The sequence below is a fragment of the Zootoca vivipara genome, chromosome 5, assembly GCF_963506605.1.
Source record: "Zootoca vivipara chromosome 5, rZooViv1.1, whole genome shotgun sequence".
Taxonomy (NCBI): domain Eukaryota; kingdom Metazoa; phylum Chordata; class Lepidosauria; order Squamata; family Lacertidae; genus Zootoca; species Zootoca vivipara.
Window position 1 is genome coordinate 40,676,125 of NC_083280.1, and position 27,027 is coordinate 40,703,151.

The following is a 27,027-nucleotide window of genomic DNA, read 5'->3' on the forward strand; positions in this document are numbered from 1 at the left end:
ACCTATGAAAAGTACATATATGGCATGATGGGAGTTTTTCTTGAGCAACCGTGCATCTCCACTACCTCTTATTCCTAACTGTATGACAGAGGAGCCTTTTGGGTCTGATCACATATGGAAGGTATCTGGGGGTCCTGGTTTGTACCAAGTGGCTGTGGTAAATCTGATATGGGACACATGCCTATGCCTATGATGTGAGTTTTGCACACATGTGAAATACCACAGACATGGAGGAATGATGCAGATGTAACATTATATGACTGTGTACCACACTGCCTCCTCATGGATGACTTCTTCACATCAGCCAGATTCATGGCTGAGTTCATGTCTGTACCAATGTCAGCCATGGTTAATGCTAACCAGGTCTAACTCAGGATTTGAAACCAGAGCTTGATGTTAGTTCCATTGTCTGGTTAGGATTGAACCCTGGTTAGCATTAACCTTGGTTAATTTGTGCGTCAAGAGAGGAAGGGGTTGCAGGGGAAAGAACACAATCCGACAGCTCATTCCTACATCCCTTCAACCACTGATAAAGGATCGGTAGTATTTAGTGGTGGTCAGTGTCACTCGTGTTCACAAACCTAAACATTTCCACTGCAGATGCTGTGCTTTTGAATATCTGATTTGGATTTTAGTCTGTTTTCTTTTGTTTTATTAATAGGATTGGACTGGTTTTTGTGGTTAATGACTCTGAAGATATTGATGGTTTACAAGATGCTGGGGTCGCCCTCCTTCGAGCCTACAATTACGTTGCAGAAGAAGTTGATAATAATTTTGCCTTCCAGACGGTTATATCTGTGAGTGTGTTGGAGAGAATTAATGCAGCTGTATTTGTTTATGTCAGCTTTGAGGCTGTTGCAACAAGAAGTCTCAAGCCTTTTCAGAAAATTTGGGTTAATGATTATGAAAGTGGTAATGTACTTGCTGTCAGTGATATGAGGGGAGGTCCTGTTGTGAGTTCTTGGCCATCTCTTTCCTGGAAGGAGAACTTTTCTTGCCAAAGCCACTTTTCTCCCACTGCACTGTTCTCCAAGTTAAGCTGTAAGATTGAAGTGACATGTCCTCCCTTTTGTGCGTTCCTGATGTAAATCTAATAGAAAGGCTATGTGAGGAACGATCTGGTACATTGTTGTGCATCTTTACATCTTTTCCTTATCCTGTAACTATAGTGATGGCAGCATGGGATTGGAGGATAGGGGGGGGGGCAGAATATAAACCATCCTTGGCACCACAATGAGGCTTTTAATGCTGCCCTTCCCTTGCTCCTGTCTCCACCCTGGTATCTCTACCTTATTGCTGATGTACCTGTGCAATTGAGAGCTTGTTGTCACAGTCATACTTGGGCCTTGGCCAAGGCTTGTATGTGTTTGCGGGGGGGGGGGGAGTGGGTAAGAGTGGATTCCTCCATCCTTCCTGCCCTACATTATGTGCAGTGTGCTGTCTTCCCTTCCCTGTTGTCCCTGCAGTTTGATTTTAGCCTTCAACTCGCTCTTAACAAAGTTTGTTCATAATGGTGATCGGCCTTTTTTAGAGGCTCATCCATGCCACCATCAGTAATTTACTTCCCCTCATTCTGTCTTCCCCACATTCTGCTGGGCACTTATACATCCTGGGGAAATAAAGGTATTGGGAGAACTAATGAGAAACTTTTCACTGTAAGAACCTGCAAAATAGATAACCAAAGCAGTTTGTAATACATGCATACAGCCATCTGTCTGTCTGTGCTGTATGAGATGTATAATTATTTCCCTGCAGACATCAGCTTTGCAGGTTTAGCCTACACCAAGTGTTGGGGATATTATGTTGCTCTATATAAAACACTGCACGTGAGCAAAAAATGAGGCTGCTACTTTTGTCACACTTGCTTACCTTACTGCTTCTTAGGCCTGGGGATGATGGGACAAAAAGACTAATAAGCCAAAGGCTTCATGGATAATGTGGGTTTTGAAATTGGGTTAGTAGGAAGAGAGAAGAGGCAGCGATGAGGTCTTCATGGAGGGAATTTGATACATAAGGGCAGGCAAAGCGAAGTTGAGAGAGCAGCTGATTTATTGATGGTCCTCTGAAGTGTAAGGAGAAGAGGTAATATTTTTAACTGCACATGTGTCAATGTTTTCTTGACAGATATACAACAAAGTAAATACAGGAGAAAAACTCAAAGTGGAGCATGTGGTTAGTGTTCTTGAGAAGCAGTATCCTTATGTAGAAGTGAATAGCATCTTAGGAGTCGATTCTGCTTATGATCACAATAGGAAGGTAAGGCGTTCATGTGTGCAACTTACCTGTTTTCAAACCCCATAACCCTTTTTGTAGAATAAAATTTCTGCCAGACTATTCATTGGAGTGGTCAGAGGTGCCAACAGGATTTTCTGGACCAGGAACAGCAGTATTTACCCACCCCAATAACCTGCTTTCACACAGGTTATTTTGGAAACAAGGACTACGTTGCAGTAGATAAAGTCAGTAGAGGCAGAAAGGAAAAAAAATCTTATTTGTATCTTTTGTGCATTTCAGGAAGGACGTGGCTACTATGAACAGACAGGTGTGGGGCCCTTACCTATTGCACTTTTCAACGGAATGCCCTTTCAAAAGGAACAACTAGATCCCGATGAACTAGAAACTGTGACAATGCATAAAATACTAGAAACAACCAGCTTTTTCCAGAGGGCTGTGTATTTGGTAAGCCATGTTGCTTGTAGCCAGGGATTTCAAAGACCTCTTCGGTGCTTAAAGATGAGATGGCCAAGATTCAAAGAGCTGTGCAGCTAGTTCTGTGCTTCTAAGGAGGCTGTAGGTTTACATTTCCCAAATGGCAGCCCTGCATTGCCACAGAGGAAACTGCTATGTCACAGATCTGCTGCTCCAAGAAGTGTAAAAAATCCAAAGGGTTGCACATAAGAAGCAATTTAACATCTTGCAAAATATTGAGATGCTAATACTGATATGTCTTTAAATGACCTCTTTGAAGGGAAGGTTCTGAGAGAACAAGGAATAAAACCAAAATTAAAAAAATGATCTGACTTCTCAATATTATTCAGATTTTCAGACCAGTTCCAAAATGTGCTTTTTGTTTGTTTGAGGGTTTAGAGCTGATTTTCTTTCTTTCTTTTTCAGGGTGAATTATCAAATGATCAAGATGTGGTTGAATATATCATGAACCAGCCTAATGTTGTGCCAAGAATCAACTCACGGATCTTGATGTCTGACAGAGAGTACCTAGATTTGACCGCAACTAGTAAGGCACACTTGCTGTTGAATCCATACAAAATTTTAATAACAACAACAATAACTTGTTAGTGGACAGTAAGATATGATTTGGACACTAGTTTGTACTCCGCCCCGCCCCCACTCCTTTCTGGCATGGCCACAAGCTGTTCAGAAATATCCACTTCCATTTTAAACTAAGTATGCAGTTTGTTGTTTTGCCCAAACTTGGACAAACTGCAGTTAGTTTTGACCAGGGGTAGGCAACCTAAGGCCTATGGGCCGGATGCGGCCCAATAGCCTTTTCAATCTGGCCCACAAACGGTCCGACAATCAGCGTGTTTTTACATGAGTAGAATGTGCTCTTTTATTTAAAATGCATCTCTGGGTTATTTGTGGGGCATAGGAATTCGTTCATTTTTTCCTTCAAAATATAGTCCGGCCCACCACATGGTCTGAGGGATGGTGGACCAGCCCATGGCTGAAAAAGGTTGCTGGCCCCTGGTTTAGACTGTGGTTGGTCAAGACAAATAAAAAATACAATTATTCTAATCTTAAAACAGAAGCAAATAAATGTTTCCAGTCTCCTCCTCATGGATGTGGCAGAGTAGGAGGGGAAACAAAGGAATTCACTAGCTGAAGCCTCCTGCAGGCAACACTAAGCTGTAGTTTAGCATTGTATCTAAATGTTGTTCAAGAGTTTGAAAGTTTTCAGGCATTTTGTATTGGCAAAAATACAAGGGCTCCGTACTTTTATTGGGTGGTTTTCTGCCCTTTCTCACTCTTAGCCCTTGTTCCTTGACCTTGCAGCTGTTCTTGCCTACGCTTTGTCCAAATTCTATGATGAATTATTTAGGAACATGCCCTGTAGGAACATTGGGAATTTTCTACCAAAGAGCGTAATTTTCTTTTTAAAATAAAATAGAATTTGATTTAAAGTGGTGATTGTTGATGAGTTAATTTTTTTCTTGCAGATAATTTCTTTGTGGATGATTATGCTAGATTTACATTCATGGATTCCAAGCACAAGACAGCTGCTATAGCCAACAGCATGACCTACATGACCAAGAAAGGTACAATTATGGGAGTCCTGTCTCTTTCCCTTTTGTACTCTGCACATGAATGTTTATTCTGCTACTTTTTTTAGCCAGGGCTTCTTTTTGCATTGTAAATCATAGCAAGGCATTTTAAAAATGTTTCTAATGATGCCATGTTACTGCTCCTTCTCTGTGCTAGTTTTAATCTCACTTTGTCCTCTGATTGATCCTTAAATGTATACCCAGTTCTATCTGACCAAGTTCTTTGGTTGTTCATAAAGACTCCATAGATTTAGCATGTCATTATGGCTTTGCCGTGTTAACATCTGAAGAATCAGGTAGAAGAAACAGTACAGATTGGTTAATAATGTTAAAAAGTATTTGCATGGCATTTCTTTGGCCTGTCTAGCTTCCAGGCAGCATCATATTTTCTGTTGTCTTAATTGATTTCCTCTGCTAGGCTTGGTCTGTACTTGAAGCAGGGTGAGAGGTTCTTGCTCAGGCCACTCCCTGCTATGTTAGTTTATTACTCGCAGAGCGTATTTTCTACCACCTTACAGAGCAGCCTTCTGTGCTGGCTGGGGCTAATGGAAATTATCATTTAAAACAGGCATGGCCATACTTGACCCTCCAGATGTTTTGGGACTACAACTCCCACCATCCCTAGCTAACATGACCAGTGGTCAGGGATGATGGGAATTGTAGTCCCAAAACATCTGGAGGGTCAAATTTGGCAATGCCTGATTTAAAACATCTGGAGGGCACCAGGTTGCAAAGACTTTCAAAGTCTCCTTTTCTCTTGCATTTGCTGTGTAGACCCAACAGTAGTCAAGTGCTAGTCTTGCTTATTGGGAAATGTTAGCTTGGTACTTCACCATTTAATTTCACTTAGTTTATTAATGTATATGGATATATGAGCAATATGTTTCCTTATTGAAAATGGAAGTGTTAATTGCTTTTGAAAATAGCCCAATAGCAGCCAATGGTAGTTGGCAATTGTTGGGCTTAGAATAGTATTGTAGCTGTTGCCAAGCCGTTTTTAAAAAAACACCCACCCACCCTAAAATCACTAATTCTTCACTTCATTACCACATTTCTTATTTTTTTGCTTAACAATAAAAGACGACAAGTTGACTGAATATATGCCAAAGGAGAAAATAAGCTTAGAAGAAAAATGGGATGAAATATAGTGCTATTGCAATTCTGCATATATGTGTAAGTTATTACTTTGGGCTTTTATAGCCATTATGGGATTTTTTTGGTTTGGATTTTCATATAAAATTGTCAAATCAAGGCTTTATTCTGATTTATTATGCCTTTGCAAACCATGCACAGCTTAGGTAATGAGTCTGGGAGAGAGGGGTGAGTCACATATTCCCATCCTTAGCCCCTCTCTTCTGCCTCTCTGCTAAGGCCTATGTTGGCACCATCTTTAGCTACAGATAATGCTAACCAAAAATTGCTATTGACTGCGATCAAAGCCAATTTCAACAACCTGGTTAATATAAATCCTGAATAATGTTCTCCTTGTTGTCCATAACCATGGTGAACTTGCAAGTAAGAGATGAAGAATCAGAGGAAGCATAAATATGTCAAATTCTGTGTTGGATTGAGTCTGTGGGCTTCAGCAAGTCTTCTGAAGAAACAGACTTCCCTGCTTCATTCTAGTGATGTACCACAACTATAGAACATGCTGCCTGTTTGATTTTAAGCAGCACATGAAAACGTTCTTGATCCTCTCTGGCTTTTGATGTAGGAGTATCTAATGTGTTTGTATTTTGTGTGTGTGTGTGGGGGGGGGTATTTAGTTCTCTTCTATAAGTCACTTTGAACATAACAGCTAAGGAAGGGCCATTGAGACATTCTACAAAAGCTTGGTTTGGGGATTTTGTTTTGGTAGATGTATCAATGACTGACCAAGTCTTCTTGCCTATCTAGGCTTTTAACTCCAGCAACTTAAAAAGGGGTAAACTGAACATTTTATCCATTGTTAAGGAACCCGTTCTTTTAAGGCTCAGTACTAGAGGTGCCCTTGGCCTCATCTTACAGTGGTTTTTTGAATTGTTTCGGATATTGAGGTCCAAGTATGTAGGTGAGAACCTTGGAGTAGTCTGACCAGCAAGTTGCAATCTAGAACCTTGTCCTACTTGGCAGGTTCTAATCTCCTGTAGTGAAAATGTGGTTTTGGGTCCCCTCACACAGCCAAAGTTAGGCAATTGCTAAAGCTTCCCTGGAAGCTTTAGAGTCTAAAGTTTAGATCCTGGCAATTATGGGCAAGTTTAACGTGCATTGTCTAGGTATGGTGATAATAGCAGCTAGTAGCTGGGCAGCTAGCTCTGGGTTCAATTAAATGAGACAATCTGACTTCAGGCCTTGGTTTGTAACAGAAAATGTTCCTGTCACACTAGTGGATCATCTTTGTTGCAAGGTAGCATGGGGCATTGTGCCCCTGTTCATTTTCCAGGACCCCTCAATGAGTTTTAAATCAACCATGCTATCTTGCTGGTGGGATTGGAAATGCAGGACACTACTTTTACAGTCCCACTTAGCCTGTTGGGCAGTGCTGGGGAGCTCTTATGGGAGTTACCCTTTGGGATAGGATAGGGTTCTGTTCTGTCACCCAAAAATGTGCATAGTCAAACCATCCCCATGGAACTGCCCCTGTGCAAGCAATCTTACCTTCTGGAGCAGGGCCAGACTTTGGTAATATGGCACCCTGAGCAAGGACAAAATTCGACACACACACATACACACCAATTCTTATTTTCACAATAATTCCTTTTGGTGTAGTTGCTTTTTTATGGATCTTCTCAATAAGTACCCATATAAATATAGGTATCACCATCACCATCACCATCAGTATTTTACGCGCCCGACTCGGCACCCTTTCCAGGGGACCTGCTGACACCACCATAACTTCAACGCTGTCCAGAGCTCTCACACCAAATGGGTCTTATGCCCCGAACCTTGCTTACTGGGCTTTGGAAGGCCCTTGCGAGATCTCGTGGGGCCGTCTTGAGTTCCCGTGAGATATTGCCAGAGCCCCCCAGAGTCTGGTAAGCAAAGCAAGGCAGAGAGCTTAAAAGCTGTTTCCACGCCAGAAAAACCCTCTTAGGCTCTCTGCTTTCCATGCTTTTGTGTGGTTTCAACTGGTTGGCTGTCAATTGTGCAAAGTTGGAACCGCACAAGTTAAATGTGTGTAAGCTGCGAATTACCTGTACTGACGATACCTGATTATATCTCTCTTTTTCATTGAACCTGAATAAGGCAGGGCTATCCTTGACCGGCAGGTGGCGCTGTGGTTAAATCACAGAGCCTAGGGCTTGCTGATCAGAAGGTCGGCGGTTCGAATCCCTGTGACGGGGTGAGCTCCCGTTGCTTGGTCCCAGCTCCTGCCAACCTAGCAGTTCGAAAGCACGTCAAAATGCAAGTAGATAAATAGGAACCGCTACAGCGGGAAGGTAAACGGCGTTTCCATGTGCTGCTCTGGTTTGCCAGAAGCGGCTTTGTCATGCTGGCCACATGACCTGGAAGCTATACGCCGGCTCCCTCGGCCAATAATGCGAGATGAGCGCGCAACCCCAGAGTCGGTCACGACTGGACCTAATGGTCAGGGGTCCCTTTACCTTTATCCTTGACCGGATGTCTGGAATCAGTAATAGACTCAGTAAAATTGATAGAGGTCCATCCAAACAAGAGTAAGCTTTTGTTAGTAGGAGACTCTATTGAATAGGAAATAGATGTATGCTGGATGTAGCTGCACCACTCCTGAAAATGTGGAGGTGCTCCTGGGCCCAGCTTTGCTTCCAGGCTCAGGTGCTAATGGTGGCCAGAAGTGTATTTTTCTCACTTTGTTTGGTACTTCAACTAAGCCCTGTTATTGATAATTTAACACCTGCCATCATGATTCACTAAAGACTAGAGCTGTCATTGAAAACTGGGGGTATTTGGAAAATCATGTGTCATATAGGATCTTGTCAGGTATTATCAACTAGGCTTCAGTGTGAAGAGGACAAGGCATGACAGATCCATTTCATTTGGAATGGGTGCATGACTTCTGAAAATGAGAGAAATACTAGAGATGTTGTGGTTTCCTATTGCTGGAAATGAATTAATTCATAGTTGCCTCTGATATTAGTCACTGTTTACAAGGGTCAGGCATACCCTGCTGTGGCTGTTGGGTACTTGCAAGGTCTGTTCTGTAAACTAATTATATATTTTCCCACTCTTTCCTGTTTTACTTCTGTCAGGCATGTCCTCCAAGGAAATTTATGGTAATGAGCTTGAGTGCATTTCTTTCCTATTTTGCATTACTAATTTAAATACATTAAATCATGCTCAGAGCCCTTAGTTATTGACCTTAGAATCTGTAGGGAATGAAAAATAGATGCATGTTTTAAAATATTTCCGGAAATATAATTTGAGTCCACATTAAAGTTTTGTTTATTTGCTAACTGGAAAACTTAAGTTGCTTGAGTATTCTTTGATAAAAAGGATAAAAATCTTAAATGAATACGTAGCTAAATAAACCCCAGATAATAAACAGAATTATGCATGTGCCTTATTTTGTGTATCTTAAAACATAAACTTAATTTTAGCAGATATATATATCTACATATATATACATGCTGTTACCCTTGATAAATATTGATACCATTGGGATCTTTTTGTATCTTGCCTGAATGACTTCTAAACACTGCATGTGCCCAGGTTGAAATGGAAATGCACATTATGATATTATCCGCTTCAATTTTCTTTCTTGAATGTGTTGTTGTTCCTTTTACAGATGATTCTTTTGTTAGACCGGTGACTTTCTGGATTGTGGGAGACTTTGACAAGCCATCTGGAAGGCAGCTTTTGTATGATGCTATCAAACACCAGGTATGTAGCAGTCTTTGTTGAAGAAGGGAAGGGAGGGAAGCAGTATTGTCAGCATACCTGGGGAACTGAGCTACACCACCTGATTGTTTTTTGTGCCTTTGAGGGACAGGCATGACTAATTGCTAGGCTCTCTCTGTGTTTAAAGGAAGAGTAACCAATTGTTCTTTCAAACCACCATGCATAGCTGTCAAGTTCTCCCTTTTTTAAAGGGAAATTCCCTTATGCTGAATAGGCTTCCTCGTGAGAAAAGGGAAAACTTGACAGCTATGACCATGCCTTGCTGCACCCTAAGATCTGAGTACCGGAGAGGAGCAAGCCATAATCACTGTCTTAGCATTATGTTTCAGCCAGGGTTTCAGCTTTGTTTTCTCTTAGCAAAGAAAAATAGATAAGCTGAGAACAAACTTTTGTTTATTGTGGTTTGTTTGCACAAACCCTCGTTCAACTATAGTGCTAAACCCAGGGATGGTGGTTTGTTTCCAGCCAGCACAAGCAGGACGCATGGCATAATCAGCTTTCCTCTACATTTAAACCCTACCCTTGTTTGCTGGCCTTCAGTGCTTGTACAAACTGTGTTCTAATGCACATTTTGTTTTTATGCAGAAATCCAGTAACCATGTCCGGATTGGCGTGATCAGCAACCCCAGTGAAGACCCAACCAGCGACAACACAATCATTGCTAGGGCTATATGGGCAGCCTTACAGACGCAAACATCTACCAATGCCAAGAACTTCATCACAAAATTAGCTAAGGAAGAGAATGCAAAGGCGCTGGAGGCTGGAGTTGATATTACGGAATTTGCTGTTGGAGTAAGTACAAGCTGGCTTTTGCTGTGAGGTGGTACACTAGTAAATTGGAACAGTAGTACCCAGTTCTTTCTTTTCTTTTTTTAATTTACAGCTTTCCTGTCTTGTCTCTGAACTTACTTTTACTCAGGGTCTCTTTTCTTTCTTTCTTTCAGGGTATGGATATTGATGTTTTCAAGGAAGCCTTTGACTCTCCTAAAGTGGATTTTGTTCTTTCACATACCATGTACTCCAGGGACGTTCTTAAACTGAAAAAGGGGCAGAGGGCAGTGATCAGCAATGGCAGGGTAAGCAAACTGGGTCCTCCCCCCCCCCCCCAAAGAGAGCTGTTTCACTTCCAGGAAAATGTTTTGACATGCTTAGCCTGTCTAATTCTCCACACTTGAGGGAGTTTAGAATTTTGACTTTGCATATTAGTCAATAAAAATAATGGGATCCAGTCTTTTGATCTGAGATGTGTTTGAAAACTAGTTGGAACTGAAAATTACCAGTACATGATAGGTCTTTGTTTAGGGTGGCATTAATAGCTGGGTTCACTTTACTTTCATTGAGCTACTCCACATATATTTTTAAAGTCCTGTAATGGAAGGCCCCCAAAAGGTTGAATGTTGTATTACATAGAAGTATATGATTTCATATTTTGGGAAATAAACAGAATTTTCCATATATTTGAGTGATGTATCTTCGAGCCTGGAATTTTACTGTTTACACCTGTTTATCCTAATAAACCCCAAACCTGTGTGTGTGTGTGTGTGTGTGTGTGTGTGTGTGTGTGTGTGTGTGTGTGTGTGAAAGCCACCTTGAATAATTAACAGCAGCATTCAGCTTCTCAGAATGAAACACTTTCCCACAGCAGTCCTCTGGGAATGGATAACTTAATGGATCCAAAGAGCACTTTGGTGGCTGTTGTAATGTACTGCATTTGTCTTAGCGGTAACACAAGCAGTCTATTTTGCTTTCCCTGGAATTCAGTTTTTCTTAACTGATTGGCAGTGAAATGGTTTTGATCATACGAGTTTGCGTGAATTTTTTAAAAAATTGATTCCTTGCCATATTTATATAATACTTTTCAGTCTATCGAAGCCCCTAGGGCTTCTGACAATATCTGTACTTAAAAAATACTTTTGCAAAAACAACAACCAACCAGACAATAAATAAGAATGCATTATCTGGGCCCACAAACCCTCTGAAAAGGCAACATTTCCAGTAGGTTTTGAAATTCTGAAAAGACAGAAGTGTCATGTGTTCCAAGTTCTCAAGTTCTGGATAGGGTTGCCGTTCCCTGGAAGGAGCAGGTTCATAACTTGGGGATATTCCTGGATCCAACATGGACACTTGAGACCCGGGTGGTCTTGAGAGCTAGGAGTGCCTACTTTCAGCTACAACTGTTTGCTGGCTATGACCACTCTTGACAGAGATGACTTGGTCATGGTACTCTATGCTCTAGTACAGGCTTCCCCAAACTTCAGGCCTCCAGATGTTTTGGACTACAACTCCCATCTTCCCCGACCACTGGTCCTGTTAGCTAAGGATCATGGGAGTTGTAGGCCAAAACATCTGGAGGGCTGCAGTTTGGGGATGCCTGCTCTAGTAACTTCCAGTTCAGATTGGAATGCAGTTTATGTGGGGCTATTACCCTTGAAGACTATTTGGAAATATCAACAGATTCACAATAAAGCAACCTACTGGACGAGGTTGCTTTTAGAACTCATCTAACTGCTGTTTTAAAACAGCTGCACTGGCTGCCAGTTAGTTTCTGGGCCCAATTTAAGGTGCTCATGCTAGTGTTTAAAACCCTAAATGACTTAGGCCCCAAATGTTTGAGAAATCACCTCATTTCCTGTGGACCCTCTTGGATGTTAAGATCAGCAAAGGGGGGCCCTCTTGGTACCTCTGCCTCCTCAGATGTTTGGCAGAGAGTAAGACAAAGATGGCCTGGGAGAGGGCATTCTCTGTGACAGCCCTAAGTGGTAGAATTCTCTCTCCACAGAGGTGTGTCTGTCACCCTTGTTGTACAGCTTTCAGCAAATGTTCATCTCTTTGGCCTTCAACATTTGAGATGTGTGTTTTCAGCACCCATTCTATCCCTGTGACTTTAATTTGTTTTAAGCCTTTTTAATACTGAATTTAAAATTATTGTAACCCATCCCAGACCTGTTGGTGAGGGGTGTGTAACAGATTTAGTAGTAGTAGTAAAGCACAAATATACTTCTCACAGGAGTGCATTACAGAGCCTTTGAGGCAGCACCCAAATGACCCTGTCTTGTGTGACCACTTCACTTTCATGAGGTGAAACCAAGACCTCAGATGTTGACCTGATTGGGAAGGTTCATATGGTAGGAAGCAATTGGCACAGTTGCTAGTGCAATAATGGACAATGTGAACTTTCAAAGTAGCGAATATTTGACTGGTTAAATTCTGAACAGTAATATGGGTTGGATTACTGTATGCATCAGAGGGGGTGAGTAATTATGATCCCACCACAGTTTTCTTCACTTTCCTTGACCGTCTTACTGCTCTGATGCAACCTAATTTTCCATTTTATCTTTAGATCATTGGGCCATTGGAAGATGGCGAGCTTTTTAACCAGGATGACTTTCACTTGCTAGAGAATATTATTTTAAAGACTTCTGGGCAGAAAATAAAATCTCACGTTCAGGAGCTAGGAGTGGAGGAAGATCTGTAAGTAAAAATGAGCCAATGGCAAACAGTTTGAAAATTGGGGATTCCATTTGTTTATTTGGTTTCTATAAGCAGGAACAGTAGATTGGGGAGATTCTTTTATTTTTGTACTAGTACAAAATACCGGTTTTTAGGTTCCAAGTAAGTCCTCATAATGGGCTGGATTCTATGAACCGAGGACAGACTTCCTCTTGCAGAACAGGGCCTTTCTGCCTTTCCCCTCCCAAGCCGTACTTGAAGATTGGGAAACCTTTAGTTGGGGTTTGCAGCATTGGAGGGTGGGTTATATTCACAGAAGTAGGCTACTCTTGTGCAAGTACAAAGGCAGGGTCATTTTTTGTGTGCATGACACTGCTGGATCGAAAGTAGTTACTATTTTATCTTTTGCTAGTGTGTCTTTAGCTTCCATATTTAAAATATCACTTGATTAGGCCATTTTAGCATGGAAAGCAAATATTTGAGCAGATGGAATTTGTCTCTGTAGCGCAAGTGATCTTGTAATGAAGGTGGATGCTCTTCTGTCTGCTCAGCCAAAAGGAGAGGCAAGAATTGAATACCATTTCTTTGAGGACCGATACAGGTAAATATATGGATAGATAGATAAATAATATTCTACTTTTATGTATATGGGCTATGTAAATTCACTTTCTCTATAAACTATTATAAATAATCTTCATAAAGCTTCACATTAACTTGTTGTTTTTTTACTTGCTATAATTAGAGAATGCTAATACAGTACATCATTTGGGATGTAAGACTAAATAGGGAATTGATTCCTTCTTCCTATGCATTGACAATTCAATCTCTGTTTATAGAAGGCATTGATGAATATACTATGCACTTATTGGTGGGAGTGGGGATGGGTTTTGCTTATGTTTCTCTCATGGGCTAAAACATAACATGCATATGTCAGTTTGTATTTTTCTTTTTCTTTAGCGCAATTAAATTAAGGCCAAAGGAAGGAGAGACATATTTTGACGTTGTGGCTGTTGTAGACCCTGTTACCAGAGATGCACAAAGACTTGCTCCACTACTAATGGTGTGAATATATTATTAGTTTGCAGTATAACCAGTAGCTGAAGAATATTTCATAATACACTAAACATTTCCTTTCCTTTTCTTGATATATAAGGTTGTTTTCATCACTCTTGAAAACACATTGCCTTTTGTGTAAAGCTTAATGTCCAGAACTTAAGTTGTTTTACATTGGAAAGTAATTATTATCAATATGGAGAAGACTAAAACATTTAAGGTGGTTATTTAAATAAAATATAACCTGTTTAATGGGAACCTCAGCTCATCACGTAACAAGATTTTCTGTTTCTCCCCTTTAATCCCTTCCTTTTTAAAATCGATCCTTCTAACCTTTCCCTTTTAGCCCAGATTGTTTCTAAATAACCTTAGTGTGGCTGCTGCACAGAAAGTTATCTGAGCATTTCAGCTTTAGCTAGCCAGTAGAAAGAGACAAATTGGCGGATATAGGATAGGTAGGGCATTGCAAGAAATGTACACAATTAGCTGTGAATTTAACTTTCTATGTCCATTGTTTTGTTCTAAGGTATTGAACAAACTAATAAACATGAACCTCAGAGTTTTTATGAATTGCCAGTCCAAACTCTCTGACATGCCTTTGAAAAGGTGAGGAATGGCTAACTTTATAAAATGTAATAAAGTGGGAAGCAAAACTACACTGCTTATTTAAAAATGCTGTAAGTTTGCCTCTTGATGCTACTGTCAGAAAACTGTATATTCAAGCTTTGTGGGCAGGGCCGTGTGAGCTTCAAAAGAGTTGCATTAGTCTCCACTTCAACTGATGTGTGATTTCCATATTGGAAGGAATATTGCCTCTACATAAATGTTGTTTTGTGATCTTAGGCTTCAATACAGTGATAAAAGCCATCATGGGGTCACAAAGAGTTGGACGCGACTAAATGACTAAACAGCAACAACATGTTCTGTCAGTTTTGTAGTGGATTTGTAGAAATTACTAAAATTAATTTGGTGTCATTTAGGTTCATGCAATGGGGATAGGGACTTTGCTCTTCAGGTTGCAGTTTTTTGTGCATAATGGAATGTCAATCTGGAGGGTCCACTGATCTTCAGGGTGGCAGTTCATGAGACACATGAGGCTGCTGAAAGAGAGTGAAGTTTCTGACTCATTTCAGTCTTCTACTTTCTGTTGCTTTGGTGTTGCTAACATAGGAATTCAATTCTCTATTTTATGCCCCAGTCATTGTTTTGTTTTTAACAGAAGCACAGAAAGGTGAAGAAAGGAATGAGTAATATGAGAGGAACATAGTTTTTTAAAGTGCTTGGTTTGAGTTTTGTTAGGAAAAGGAAGAGCTGAGGCACATCTTCAAGCATCAGAACCTAGAAGGTTGTTTGCTTGTGGGGTTCCAACAGTATGCTTTTTCAAAGCCGTGTCTCTTAAATGCTAGGCATGCAGAGGCTATCAAGGTTACAGATTTAAAAGGCATAACATAAAGACAATTAACTGTGACACCTGCAGGGTTTGAGATGAAAACATTCTGATAATTGTCATTTTTAAATTTTAGTTTTTATCGCTACGTTTTGGAGCCAGAAATAACTTTCAGCGCAGAGAAACTCTTCGTTCCTGGCCCAGTAGCCAAATTCTTGGATATGCCCCAGTCCCCCTTGTTTACTTTGAATCTAAACACGCCTGAGAGCTGGATGGTGGAGTCTGTAAGGACACCATATGATCTTGACAACATTTATTTAGCGGAGGTAAGTCCAGTCAATGTGTGTGTCCCAATCTGAAGAGGAGGGTTCATTTCAGAATTTATAATACTACTGCTAGTTTGCAACCCATGCCTTCTGGCTGGGTTGCAAACAAAACCATTTAATCAACTTTAGCCTTAATCACAGGCTAAAACTGCTCTGATTAACTGGTGCGGCTAAATTTGGAGAGCAAACTGCACAAACACACTCCTCCCTTTGCCAAATGTTTGTTTGTTTGTATCAGGGCAGACCACTGTGCCTTGCCTGATAGCAGCAAGAACCAAAAGCAACTGAAGCCAGTTGTGCTCAGTTGAAATCAGTGCAAATCATTTTCTTGCATGAGGTTTCCCCACCATGCATATGGGAGTTCTTATTAATAAGCCACTTTGCCTCTGTTGTATTACTTTTAACACAGGGATGGGGGCCCTGGGGACCTCCAGGTGGTCTTGGACTTTATCTGCCACCAGCCTCAGTTTTTACCTTGTTATGTTTTTGACTGCTTAAAAAATTCTTTTCCTTTTCCTAGGTGGAGAGTGTTGTGGCAGCTGAATATGAGTTAGAGCACCTCCTTTTGGAAGGGCACTGCTATGATATCACGACAGGGCAGCCCCCGCGAGGGCTCCAGTTCACACTGGGAACATCAACAAATCCTGTGGTTGTCGACACCATTGTTATGGCCAATTTAGTAAGTGACTTTCTTCCTCGCTGAATTAAAGTGGAAAACCTGTTGAAACCGATTTGAGTGCTCCAATTGGCCACTCAAGTGACTTATGCTTTTAATATGGGAAAGAGGCAGCCCTACATTTTCTGGGGTTGGAAGTGCCTAATTCCTAAGGTCTAACTTGAATGCAGAGTTAACAGAGCATCTTTTCTGATTGTGGGTTGGCCATCATATTATTGAGAGCTTGTTTGCTGGGTAAAGGTAAAGGTACCCCTGACCATTAGGTCCAGTCGCGGACGACTCTGGGGTTGCGCGCTCATCTCGCTCTATAGGCCGAAGGAGCCAGTTTGTCCGTAGACAGCTTCCGGGTCATGTGGCCAGCACAACTAAGCCGCTTCTGGCGAACCAGAGCAGTGCATGGAAACGGCGTTTACCTTCCCGCCGGAGCGGTACCTATTTATCTACTTGCACTTTTTGGGGTGCTTTTGAACTGCTAGGTTGTCAGGAGCAGGGACCGAGCAACGGGAGCTCACCCCGTCACGGGGATTCAAACCGCCAACCCCTAGGCTCAGTGGTTTAACCCACCATCTTGAGGTGATGCTCAGTTCTAAGCAAGTTATCTATCACAGATCTTTTCTATCTTTTCTCTTTCCCCTTCGCAGGGCTACTTCCAGCTGAAAGCCAATCCAGGTTCCTGGTTTCTGAGACTTAGAAAGGGAAGGTCTGATGATATCTACAGAATTTACAGGTGAGGTGGTAAAAAGCATTACTCTTGGGTTTGTATGTTTTTGGTTAAAATCCATTTGGGCTAGTATGGTCTTTTGCATGACATTGGTTGTGTTGAGCAGGGTTTTTTTCTCTCTTACTTGGCAATACACATGAGTTCACATCTGGGTTCTCTTCACCTCCCTAAGCTAACAAATTAGGAATTGTGTGAAATGTGTTTCATGTTTTCAGTTTATATTTCTTTCTGAAATACTTGGGAGGCGTAGACTGTGAAGGAAAAGCATTGTTTGATATAGGTCCATGATGAAAAGTAGGAAGGAATTAGCAGAACTAGTAACAAAGCAGCACTTCCTCCTGCAGTGATTACTGAGCTAATTTAATTATTCTGATCAATTTTAGCCACGATGGTACAGATTCTCCACCAGATGCCAGCGATGTTGTTGTTGTTATCAATAACTTCAAGAGCAAAATTATTAAAGTGAAGGTGAGTTTGAAAAGGGCACAATAAAAGTAGTAATTACAGCAACATTTGTTTAAATGCTCACTCACCACATATTTATAAAAAATACGACAACGTTTGCCTTCCCATAGAGGGCTTTCTGGACAAAACAGAGAAATTCAATCCTTTAAAGTTTTGGGTAAGTTAGGAGATGGGACAATATCTGAATAATCATCCAAGCTGCATAATGCAACACCTCTTACTAGAATGTATACTTCCCAGCTTATTAGAAGAGTAAAAGGAAGCTCCATTTGGCTCCTTATGTGTCTGTTAGGTAGGAGCATCTGCCCTACAAATGCTCTCCCAGCTCACAGAAGGGGATGCTGATGGGGAGAAGGGGTCATTGGAAACACACCCCATGAACAGGAGGGGGTAGGGAAAGATGAAAACCGAAGGGTGGCCTATATGTGTAGAACTATGCACTGCATCTCCTAGAATATATTTAATAACCTATTGTGTTTGAATATAGTTGCCAAAGCTGCATTTCTGAGTTTACTTGTATACATCAAGGATGGGGAGACTGTGGCCCTCCAGATGATGGCTTCCAACTCCCTTCAGACTGAGCCGGCACGGTCAGAGATCAGGGATGAAAGGCTCTGCAGTCCTGGAGGTCACAGGTTCCCCAACCCTGACATACATTAAAAAGGAAGTACGCCCACCTTTTCTTCTAGTATTTCTCACCATGTGAGGTAATCCAGAAGTGATATTGTAGGAGATGCAGTTTACTCGAAATGAATGTTTAACCTTTCCTTCAAGCCAAAGAGCTAGCTGGAATTTCACTTTGAGATTTCTTAGCCAAACATTCCCCCTTGCCCCCCCTCAAGGTGTCATTCTCTACAATTTACTTGGTAGTGTGGCACAATTCTAATGGGGGACACACACACACACAAAATGTATCAAGCCAGATGGTGTTTCAAAATAAGCTTTTAGTAAGAAGCTTAAGCTAATTCACTGTTCTTACTTCACAGGTTCAGAAGAAATTGGATATGCTGAATGAAGATTTGCTAAGTGATGGAACAAACGAAAACGAATCTGGATTTTGGGAATCTATTAAATGGTGAGCATGGCTGTCTTACACTTCGCTGCCCTTCAAGTTTGCTAACCTGAAAGATTCCTTGATCCTTGTAGCTGCTACAAAATACATATAATCCTGATGTGTCTTATTATAACTAAATACCATATCACTAAATTTAGAGTACTTTTTAATTTTTTTTGAGTAAGAATGACTTGATGCCATCCTTTCATAGGAGTACGGTAGGTATTGCTTTGCCACTAAATCAAATGTGAATAAATTCAAGAAGAGTTGTGATGCTGTCTGCAGAATTGTTTGTTTTTTCAGCAAGCCTGATTAACGTTGGATGACAGGAGCCTCCATTGGAAAGTTCTATGAAATCAATGCATTTGTTTTTGAATGGAATGTTTCACATTCAAAAGAGGCTGGGTTTTCTGTCTTTAGGTTTTGAGAACTATGATCATACGAAGCATCCCAGGCAGGCAAGCAATGCCTGCTACAGTCCCAACAAGTGTTGGTTAGGTGGAGAATATAGAGTGGAAGTGTAAACCTGGCTGTCTTATGTGACGTTGCACTATAAACATTGCTCCCCCCCTCTCCTTCATTTTTAAGGGGCTTCACGGGTGGACAGAAGAAAGAAGAGGTGAAGCAGGAGAAAGATGATGTGATCAACATATTTTCTGTGGCATCAGGGCATCTATATGAGAGATTTCTCCGGTTAGTCTAGAATCACTAGTGCATAACTCAAATTGGAAAGCGTATTACTACTACTTGTAAATCGCAGTTTGGGAGACTCTGTATATAACCTTCATAGGCTACATTTCTCCATTGCAGGGGGTTGGAGTAGATGACCCTTCGGGTCTCTTCCAATTCTATGGTTCTGTGTACCTGGAATACAAGACCATATACGTAAAAACCTTGTGGCTTATTTTCTATATACATATAGCCATAACATGGCACAAAAAAAAACATAACTTGCCTTATGGTATGTATTATTAAGATACAATTTTTCAATTGGTCAAAGTATGCTGATATAGCAAGGGTAATATAATCTTGATCTTCTCGCGGTGCCATCAATAATTTCATGACTACAAATTGCCTGAAGGAGCCGGACACTGTATGCTGCTGATTTGGGTTAGTTCTAGATTTTTATTTTTATTTTTTTTTAAATCACCTTTGCCTATTTCCTTAACAGGATAATGATGCTATCTGTGCTGAAACACACACAAACTCCAGTGAAGTTCTGGTTCCTGAAGAACTATTTGTCACCTACATTTAAGGTTTGTTGTAAGAACCTGCTTTATATATTTTTTGTTGAAGCCCAAAGCTTCCCAGCCCCTCTCCCTCTACTATGTCAGTTTCTGTGTATCTTCAGCTACTTGCACTTGCACCTTTATCATTGAGTAGTAGTAGTAGTAGTCATAATTTTATTTGTTAAATTTCTTATTTTCTCAAAAACAAGACCCGAGCCAACTTAGAAAACATTTAAAATATACAAGAGACAATAGATGCTTGTTGTCGTGTTTATATCTTGCTCTTCCTCCCAAAGAAGCCCAGGGTGGCATCATCTAATAATAATTACAACTACTAAATATCTGGTTCCTTTAAGGTTTTATATTGGGCTTTGTTTTTGTGTTGCTATAAGCATAAGGTACTTTAAATTCCATTTTTGTATCAGAAACTGTTGAGACCACAAAGCATTATTTTGTTCCAGGAATTCATCCCATATATGGCTGAAAAATACAATTTCCAGTATGAACTAGTCCAGTACAAATGGCCACGATGGCTTCACCAGCAAACAGAGAAGCAGCGCATCATCTGGGGTTACAAAATTCTTTTTCTGGATGTGCTGTTCCCCCTTGCTGTTGATAAATTCCTGTTTGTAGATGCTGACCAGGTAAGTGGTCTTCAAGCTTCAAAAATTACCAAGTCAGTGCCATACATCTTTGCTGGCATGTGCAAGAGGGTACTTTCAGAAAAGCGCAGTAAAATGGAGAAATTAGCAGCCAGGGAATAAGCGCTCTGGGAGGCAAAACACAGCAAGTCTTGTGCCTTCAGCAGATGTTATGCCTATCACATATCTCTACTAACACCTGCTTCTTGCTGATTGCTCTTTCTCTCCACCCAGAGCCCATGTTAGGATGGTGGAAGGAGGGCTGTACAGTTCCCAGGAGGAGGGGAGGAAGAGTGCCTTGTCATCTTGGGTCATGTTCAGTTCAGAGGAACAGAGGGTAGATCCTGATTTGGTAAAGCGGTTCTGGTGTTGTTCCCATCTATGGCAATGGCCTTGGTAGTGGAGATGAGAGCAAAGTTGAGAAGCCAGGACTGTCATCTGTATCTCACCTGTCAGTCTTGATGGGTCTTTAGTTAATAACTCTCATAACTTTTGGAGGTTGTAGTCCCACATTTTCATCAGAACTGAAACTGAAAGCGGGGTATGAACGACTTTTCTTTAGATTGTGCGTACAGACCTCAAGGACCTAAGAGACTTCAACCTAGACGGGGCCCCTTACGGTTACACACCATTCTGTGAAAGTCGCAGAGAGATGGACGGATACAGATTCTGGAAGTCAGGATACTGGGCAAGTCACTTGGCAGGAAGAAAATACCACATCAGGTGATAGAAGTTTGTTGTTCCTGATACTGTGCTGCTGTTTGCTTCTGCTTTTTTCAAATAGTACTACAGTGGTACCTCGCAAGATGAAATTAATTCGTTCCATGAGTCGTTTCGTGTTGCGATAATTTCGTCTTGCAAAGCGCGGTTTCCCATAGGAATGCATTGAAATTTAATTAATGCGTTCCTATGGGCAAAAAAAAGGTCCGCCCCTCGCTTCCCCTTCCCCCAGCTCGCCCTCCAGCCTCGCGTCCGGCGCACTCCCTTCCCCTTCCCCCAGCTCGCCCTCCAGCCTCACGTCCGGCGCACTCCCTTCCCCTTCCCCCAGCTCGCCCTCCAGCCTCGCGTCCGGCGCCGACTCACCCGCCGCGCCCAGGAGCAGCCACACAGCCGCTCCAGAAAGTTTTAAGGCTCTGCCGAGCGCCTCCGCCTCTCGGCCCAAGCCCGGCCCAGGCGGTTGTGCGGGCAGGGAGGGGGAAGCAGGAGGAGGGCCAGGGAGAGGCTCCCTCCCTCCTTTCCCAGCAGCCAGACCCTCGCACCCAACCAGACAGACAGACAGCCTGCCATCTATGCTACTTCGTCTTGCGAAGCACAGCCATAGAACAATTCATCCTGCGAGTCTCCCAAAAAATTGTAAGACGCTTTCGTCTTGCGAGTTTTTCGTTGGACGAGGCATTTGTCTTGCGAGGTACCACTGTACTTGAAAGCGCTGCATCATCCAACTGCTGCTATCTAGTGATGGTGATATTGTGTTGAAAACATGTGTTTGTGTGTAGGATTTGTGCCTCTTGTATTGCAAGTTCCATCAGAAAATGAAGAGCGTCCATTTGATATTTTAGACAATAGTAGTCTATTTCCTGTATGCTTTCCTTTTATAGACACAAAATCTTCATTGTTATAGGTTAATTTATCATAAGACATATGGGTTTACCTTTGACAGGAACAAATGCAAATAGATTAATGTGATGCATTTTGTTTTTTAGAACATTCATCCAATTTGCCTGCTTGTGATATATTTATTTTGAGAATCTATCTGTGTGCATTTTGCATTTTACCTCTTAAGGTAGCAGTGAGTGAAACAGTTGCTCTCTTTGTTGTTAGTGCTCTCTATGTTGTGGATTTGAAGAAGTTCCGGAAGATAGCTGCTGGGGATCGGCTTAGAGGACAATATCAAGGCCTTAGCCAGGATCCCAACAGTCTCTCCAACCTTGATCAGGTACTTGTTATGCTTTCATTACAGTTTTGTGTTTTTAAAAAATAATTTTAAACAACTTAATTTTAAGGCAGGGGGTTGGACTGGATGGCCCTTGTGGTCTCTTCCAACTCTGATTCTACGATTCTAAGGTATCTGCTGTGTTCTGTCTTTTGGAAAGCTGCAGGGTCAGCACAAAATTAAGATGGGCACTTGGTGGAAAAAATAAAAAAGCATATAGTGAGGTTGGTATGGAGGCAAAAGAGGACACATAAAGCACTAGTGGCAGGTGAATGGCCAAGTGGAACTCAGTATCCATAAACTGAAGGGGCCTTCTGTGGCATGTGGGCTGTAGGACTGGTGTGATAGAACCAAGCCTATCCGTTGTGGGATAGGAGGAAACGTGGTCACTTAGGTGGAACTGCATTATGTATGAACAAGTAAAAAACAATGTGACCCAGCTAGAGCTCTTTGCTTTTAAAACCCAATAATTGTTGATAGTTGCCAGGCTTGGGAGGAAAAAAAAAAGGAAAACAGCCAGATACTGTGGGCTTACAAATTCTCATTCTGTCCAAAGTCTTCATGCTGTTATAACTGTAATCCATCATTCTTGTCTCTTCTTAATGAATCTTTTATGGACTGAAAACCACATGGAGCGATCTCAGCTAGACTTGTGTTCCAGAGTAAAAAACAAAATTGTCATGTACTGTATTTGCTGTTAAAATTTGGAGGGCTGTTTGTGTTCATGCTTGCTTTTCCAGAATTTCCTGTGCCTGCACTATTCTTAGTTTTCATATGATTCAAAAGGATGTTAAAGAAATAACTTTACTGTGTGTTAAAAGAACTGCAATGTTGTTTTCCTTCCAACAGGACTTGCCAAACAACATGATCCATCAGGTGCCCATTAAATCACTCCCGCAAGAGTGGCTTTGGTGTGAAACGTGGTGCGACGATGCTTCGAAGAAAAGAGCAAAAACCATTGATTTGGTAAGACTCCTTTGTATACACCAAAGCAGGAAGGGCCACGTGTCACACTTCAGTAAGGTTTCAATGTGTTCAAATTCTATAATTTTATCACAGCAGCAAGGATACTTTCTCTAGCTTTCCTGCTTTCGTACTTTTTCAAAGAAAAAGTTCATCAGTTAAATAGGGGGGGGATCAGATTTTGCATTCTCAGGAGGTAATTTAATCTCCAAACACTGGCCTGGGGATCAAAAGCATCAATTGTGACCTCTTGGTAAAGTTATTGCCTTCTGGCAGTAAGTGCTTCACATTTGTGGACCATATGCAACCTGGCATAGCAATGCATGCGTATGAAACTATGTTCAGGGATCTCAGACCCCATCCCCTAAATTTTGTGGAATTCTACAATGTTTAAATTGGAAAAACTGCAGCGGTGGCCTGGTTCACATATCACATCAAACCATATTTAAATACAAAGTATGGTTTAATTTAGTAACAAAGGTTTGTTTGGAGAGAAACAAACCACAAGCCCAGACTCTGACTTACTTCCCAGCAGCAAGGTAGGGGCAGGAGAAGAGTGTAGCAAAAACGTTTCAACCATGTGCACCAGCACACCATGGTTAAAAGTATGGTTTTAACGTGGCATGTGAATCAGACCAGTAACAGTGAAATTAAAATAGAATGATCAGCATAGTTTCCCTGTCCAATCATATTCAGGGCTTGAGCTACACAGGCACTGTTCAGTAAGTTTTCCCTGTATGTATGAAAGGCCGCAAATTTATTGGCAATGACTTATGTGTTGTGTTGCAGTGCAATAACCCAATGACCAAAGAGCCAAAGCTGCAGGCGGCGATGAGAATCGTCCCTGAGTGGCAGGACTACGATCAAGAAATTAAGCAGCTTTTAAGGCGTTTCCACAAAGAAAAAGAATCAGGAACGCTTTTTGAGGCAAATGAAACTAAACCACAAAGTCGAGAAGGTAATTGGTTTCCCTCACACTGCTTTTAAGATGCAGCTGTTACCTGTACACTGAGGTCAGGTGTGCCTGCTTCCTAAGACACAAAAGCTCAAATTGGACCATTTTAAGGCATAAATGCAGAAAATATAGTATAGCGAGCCATTTAAACTTCAACCTCCCTAGGAAAGAATCAGTAGGGATGCCGTTTACTTTGTTTCTTGACCATTTTCATGAATGTATCCCGTCATAATTTGTCCCATGCATAAGCTTGAAATCATTCTTTTGCTTGAATGCCTGCTACTATCCAACCATCCCAGGCCTCTTTGTTTGTTACAGAATGAATTTGAGTAGCTGCCGCTGTGATAACTGACTATGCAGGTTTTATTGTGCACTAGAAGAAATGGTAGTCAGTCCCTCAGTTATTTTGACCTTTGGAAACTCAGTATATTAACTTCTTTTATATATATATAATGGTTCTAAAAGTCATGGTTATGTAACTTTCATACATATTCCCCCTCTCCACTTCTCTTCCACAGAAATGGCAGCGCATGTGGAATTATGATCTATGGTGACCCACCGTGTGAGACTATTTCATAGACAATTTTTCTATCAAATGCTAGTTTTTTTCTAGTATGTTTGCAAGACTGCTAAGAAAAACTGAAGGGGAGGGTGACAAGCTGTATTACACGCGTTTCGAATTTGATTTTGGCTGATGGAATAGAATCTGGATGATTGGGATTAGCAGAACTATCTTTCTTTACGCCTGCAAGAGATGGAGGAGCCCACAGAGGAGTATAGAATTTTGGAAATGATTGATGTACAGTATGCTGAAAAGCAGCAAGTCTCTTCATCTATTTTTTGGCTACTGCACCACTGGACATCGAGATTCTGGGTCACCTCTGCCTTTCTCAGGAGGCCAGAGGAAAGGTAGTACTCAAAGAGGGTAAAAAAAACACTGAGACTACACAGGCACTTCCCTCCTTTGTGGATTGAGGTAGGGCCAACTCTTTCAGGTTTGAACAGGGCTTGTTATCATGCCTTGAATAAAATTACACAGGTATAGATGTCAAATGGATTCAGGTTTGTTTGTTTTTTTAAAAAAAGAAAATTATACCTTCAGTTCTGGAAGAAGAACTACAGTTCCTTCTATTAAAAATCCATTGTGAATAACTCATTCGTTGTAAGGCAAAATTTTAAAGCAACCCACCCAACTTCAAGAAATATACATTACAAATGAATGCATATTTTAATGAAGCAAACAGTGTGTGGCATCTAATACTTTTTTCATTGCAGACCTAAGAGAGTTGTTATTGAAGACTGCAAAATTAATAGGGCATTAAGACTTCTGTGATTTTGTGGCTCTCATGAATGTACTTTTGTTTACGCAAATCTGTGGAAGCTTTTTGATTTTGTAAGTTTCTTAAGTTTATTTTCCCTCAAACACAAGAGTGATTTCAGGTCAATAAAGCCTTAGAGTTCCTATATCTTACTCTCTTAATCCTCCTCTCGTGGGCTCCATGCCCTTCCTAATTGCTTCATTTCAATTTTTCCTTAAATGTTTCTTACTATAAAATGTCAGTCTTCTCTTGCTTTCATACTTTCCAAATTCCGTTCTGGTCAGGTTTTCAGCTGTGGAAAACATTTCCCTCTAGATAACTGACCTTTGAAGGGGATAACCAACCTTGTAATTTACTCCGTTTTTCATCTCCAATAACTCTCCCTCCACCGCCACAATCTCCATTTCATATGAAGTAGACAAGTCTGGCACAAAAGCACCATGTTCGAGATGTACTAAACAGCTGCTTGTGATTGTAAAATCTTGTCAGATCACCACAGAAAGTATCAAACCAGGTCATTCTTTTAACTTCACTAAGGGCAGAAGCTCCTCTTCCCTGGCTGGCCCTGTCTCATAGCAAGGAAGCAGGGTGCTTTTCAGAGTTCTTCCATCTTCTGTCTTAGGGTTTCACTTTTTCCCTGAGTACTTGCTATTGTTCCCCCCACACATACACACTATTTCACTGTGACCAGATGGTTGGGGAAGGGAAATTATAAAGGGGGTTCTTTTAAAAATAAATTTAAGCTGACTACAGAGCAGCTTCTTCCTTCATCTCCTCCTCTGTCCTGACATCTGGTTCTGCCTTCCCCCTCAGCTGGGGAAGAGAAAATTGGACTGAACACACCAGCTGCTTCCCACCTAGATGGGCAGCAGACAAAAAACATCATGTTGATACTCGACATCCAGCAGCTTCCACTTGAGTTCCCTTAGCTCACCTGGGTCCAGATCAAAGCGTTCCAGATCCAGGCACAGTGTAGGAAGCACAACATTCTGAAAGTCCACAGGTAGACCTGGTCTCACAACCCCACACTTGCAGAGGATTCCATGCCTAACAAATAAATTGCCCAGCAATGGCAAGGGTTCCGTAGATTGAGGCAGATCATATAGCCCTTTCCCTGTTGGATTTGAGCTGGAAAAGAAGAACACTCAGGGGAGATTAATGGTAACAAAGGGCATGATGGGCTTTTTCTTTGGCCAGAGTTGTCTGTATTGATAAGTTTTCTAAAGATAAATGGGGCAAGGAGGGTGATGCCTCCAAAAGGGAACAGGGGCTGTCTCTCCTCCCCTACCTCCCAGGAGCTGCCTAAGACATCAGACACACTTGCTTGCAAAAGGTGAGGGCTGTCCAGAAACACCCAAGGCCAAATAGGGTAGACAACCCTCTGGATGCCCAGAATTCATGCTTTTGTAAAAAAAAATAATTATCTTTTTTTTCAAATCCAGAGTCCAAAGGACAATCTTTACACAAGTGGGGATATACAGGAGCAGAAATATCCCTAGGATAAGGCTTCCTAAGTGGTGGGCCACAGCCTTGAGGAACATGGACCCTCTCCAATATCTTCTACCCAAATGTCATGCTGCATGCTCTTTTCTGGGCTGTTTCCAAAAGATTGACCAGTGAGCAGGGCTTCTTTGAGAGAACAGACTTTAATGAGCCTTCACTGACTGTGGATGAAAGAATTCTCTGTCCATCGATAATGGAGAAAGAAGTTCTTC

The 27,027-nt window shown here is 41.4% G+C and overlaps 1 protein-coding gene across 3 annotated transcripts in view; it reads left to right on the forward strand.

Annotated features, from left to right (window-relative positions):
* The window catches only part of UGGT1 (UDP-glucose glycoprotein glucosyltransferase 1), a 45,519-nt gene extending 20,046 nt beyond the window's left edge, over positions 1–25,473 (forward strand). For 2 of the 3 annotated variants that reach the window (XM_035132970.2, XM_035132973.2), the window contains exons 16-41: positions 662–797; positions 2,125–2,256; positions 2,515–2,679; positions 3,115–3,235; positions 4,179–4,277; positions 8,492–8,515; positions 9,028–9,122; positions 9,726–9,932; positions 10,085–10,216; positions 12,481–12,611; positions 13,096–13,191; positions 13,548–13,650; positions 14,170–14,249; positions 15,167–15,356; positions 15,877–16,035; positions 16,674–16,759; positions 17,137–17,221; positions 18,205–18,293; positions 18,861–18,965; positions 19,444–19,528; positions 19,963–20,145; positions 20,705–20,865; positions 21,964–22,078; positions 22,925–23,041; positions 23,828–23,996; positions 24,512–25,473. In XM_035132970.2, coding sequence (XP_034988861.2) covers positions 662–797; positions 2,125–2,256; positions 2,515–2,679; positions 3,115–3,235; positions 4,179–4,277; positions 8,492–8,515; positions 9,028–9,122; positions 9,726–9,932; positions 10,085–10,216; positions 12,481–12,611; positions 13,096–13,191; positions 13,548–13,650; positions 14,170–14,249; positions 15,167–15,356; positions 15,877–16,035; positions 16,674–16,759; positions 17,137–17,221; positions 18,205–18,293; positions 18,861–18,965; positions 19,444–19,528; positions 19,963–20,145; positions 20,705–20,865; positions 21,964–22,078; positions 22,925–23,041; positions 23,828–23,996; positions 24,512–24,537 — 3,091 coding nt within the window. In that variant the 3' untranslated portion in view covers positions 24,538–25,473. The remainder of the gene's footprint in view (positions 1–661; positions 798–2,124; positions 2,257–2,514; positions 2,680–3,114; positions 3,236–4,178; positions 4,278–8,491; positions 8,516–9,027; positions 9,123–9,725; positions 9,933–10,084; positions 10,217–12,480; positions 12,612–13,095; positions 13,192–13,547; positions 13,651–14,169; positions 14,250–15,166; positions 15,357–15,876; positions 16,036–16,673; positions 16,760–17,136; positions 17,222–18,204; positions 18,294–18,860; positions 18,966–19,443; positions 19,529–19,962; positions 20,146–20,704; positions 20,866–21,963; positions 22,079–22,924; positions 23,042–23,827; positions 23,997–24,511) is intronic. The other variant, XM_035132971.2, reaches the window with a different exon arrangement.
* Positions 25,474–27,027: the final 1,554 nt, after the last annotated feature.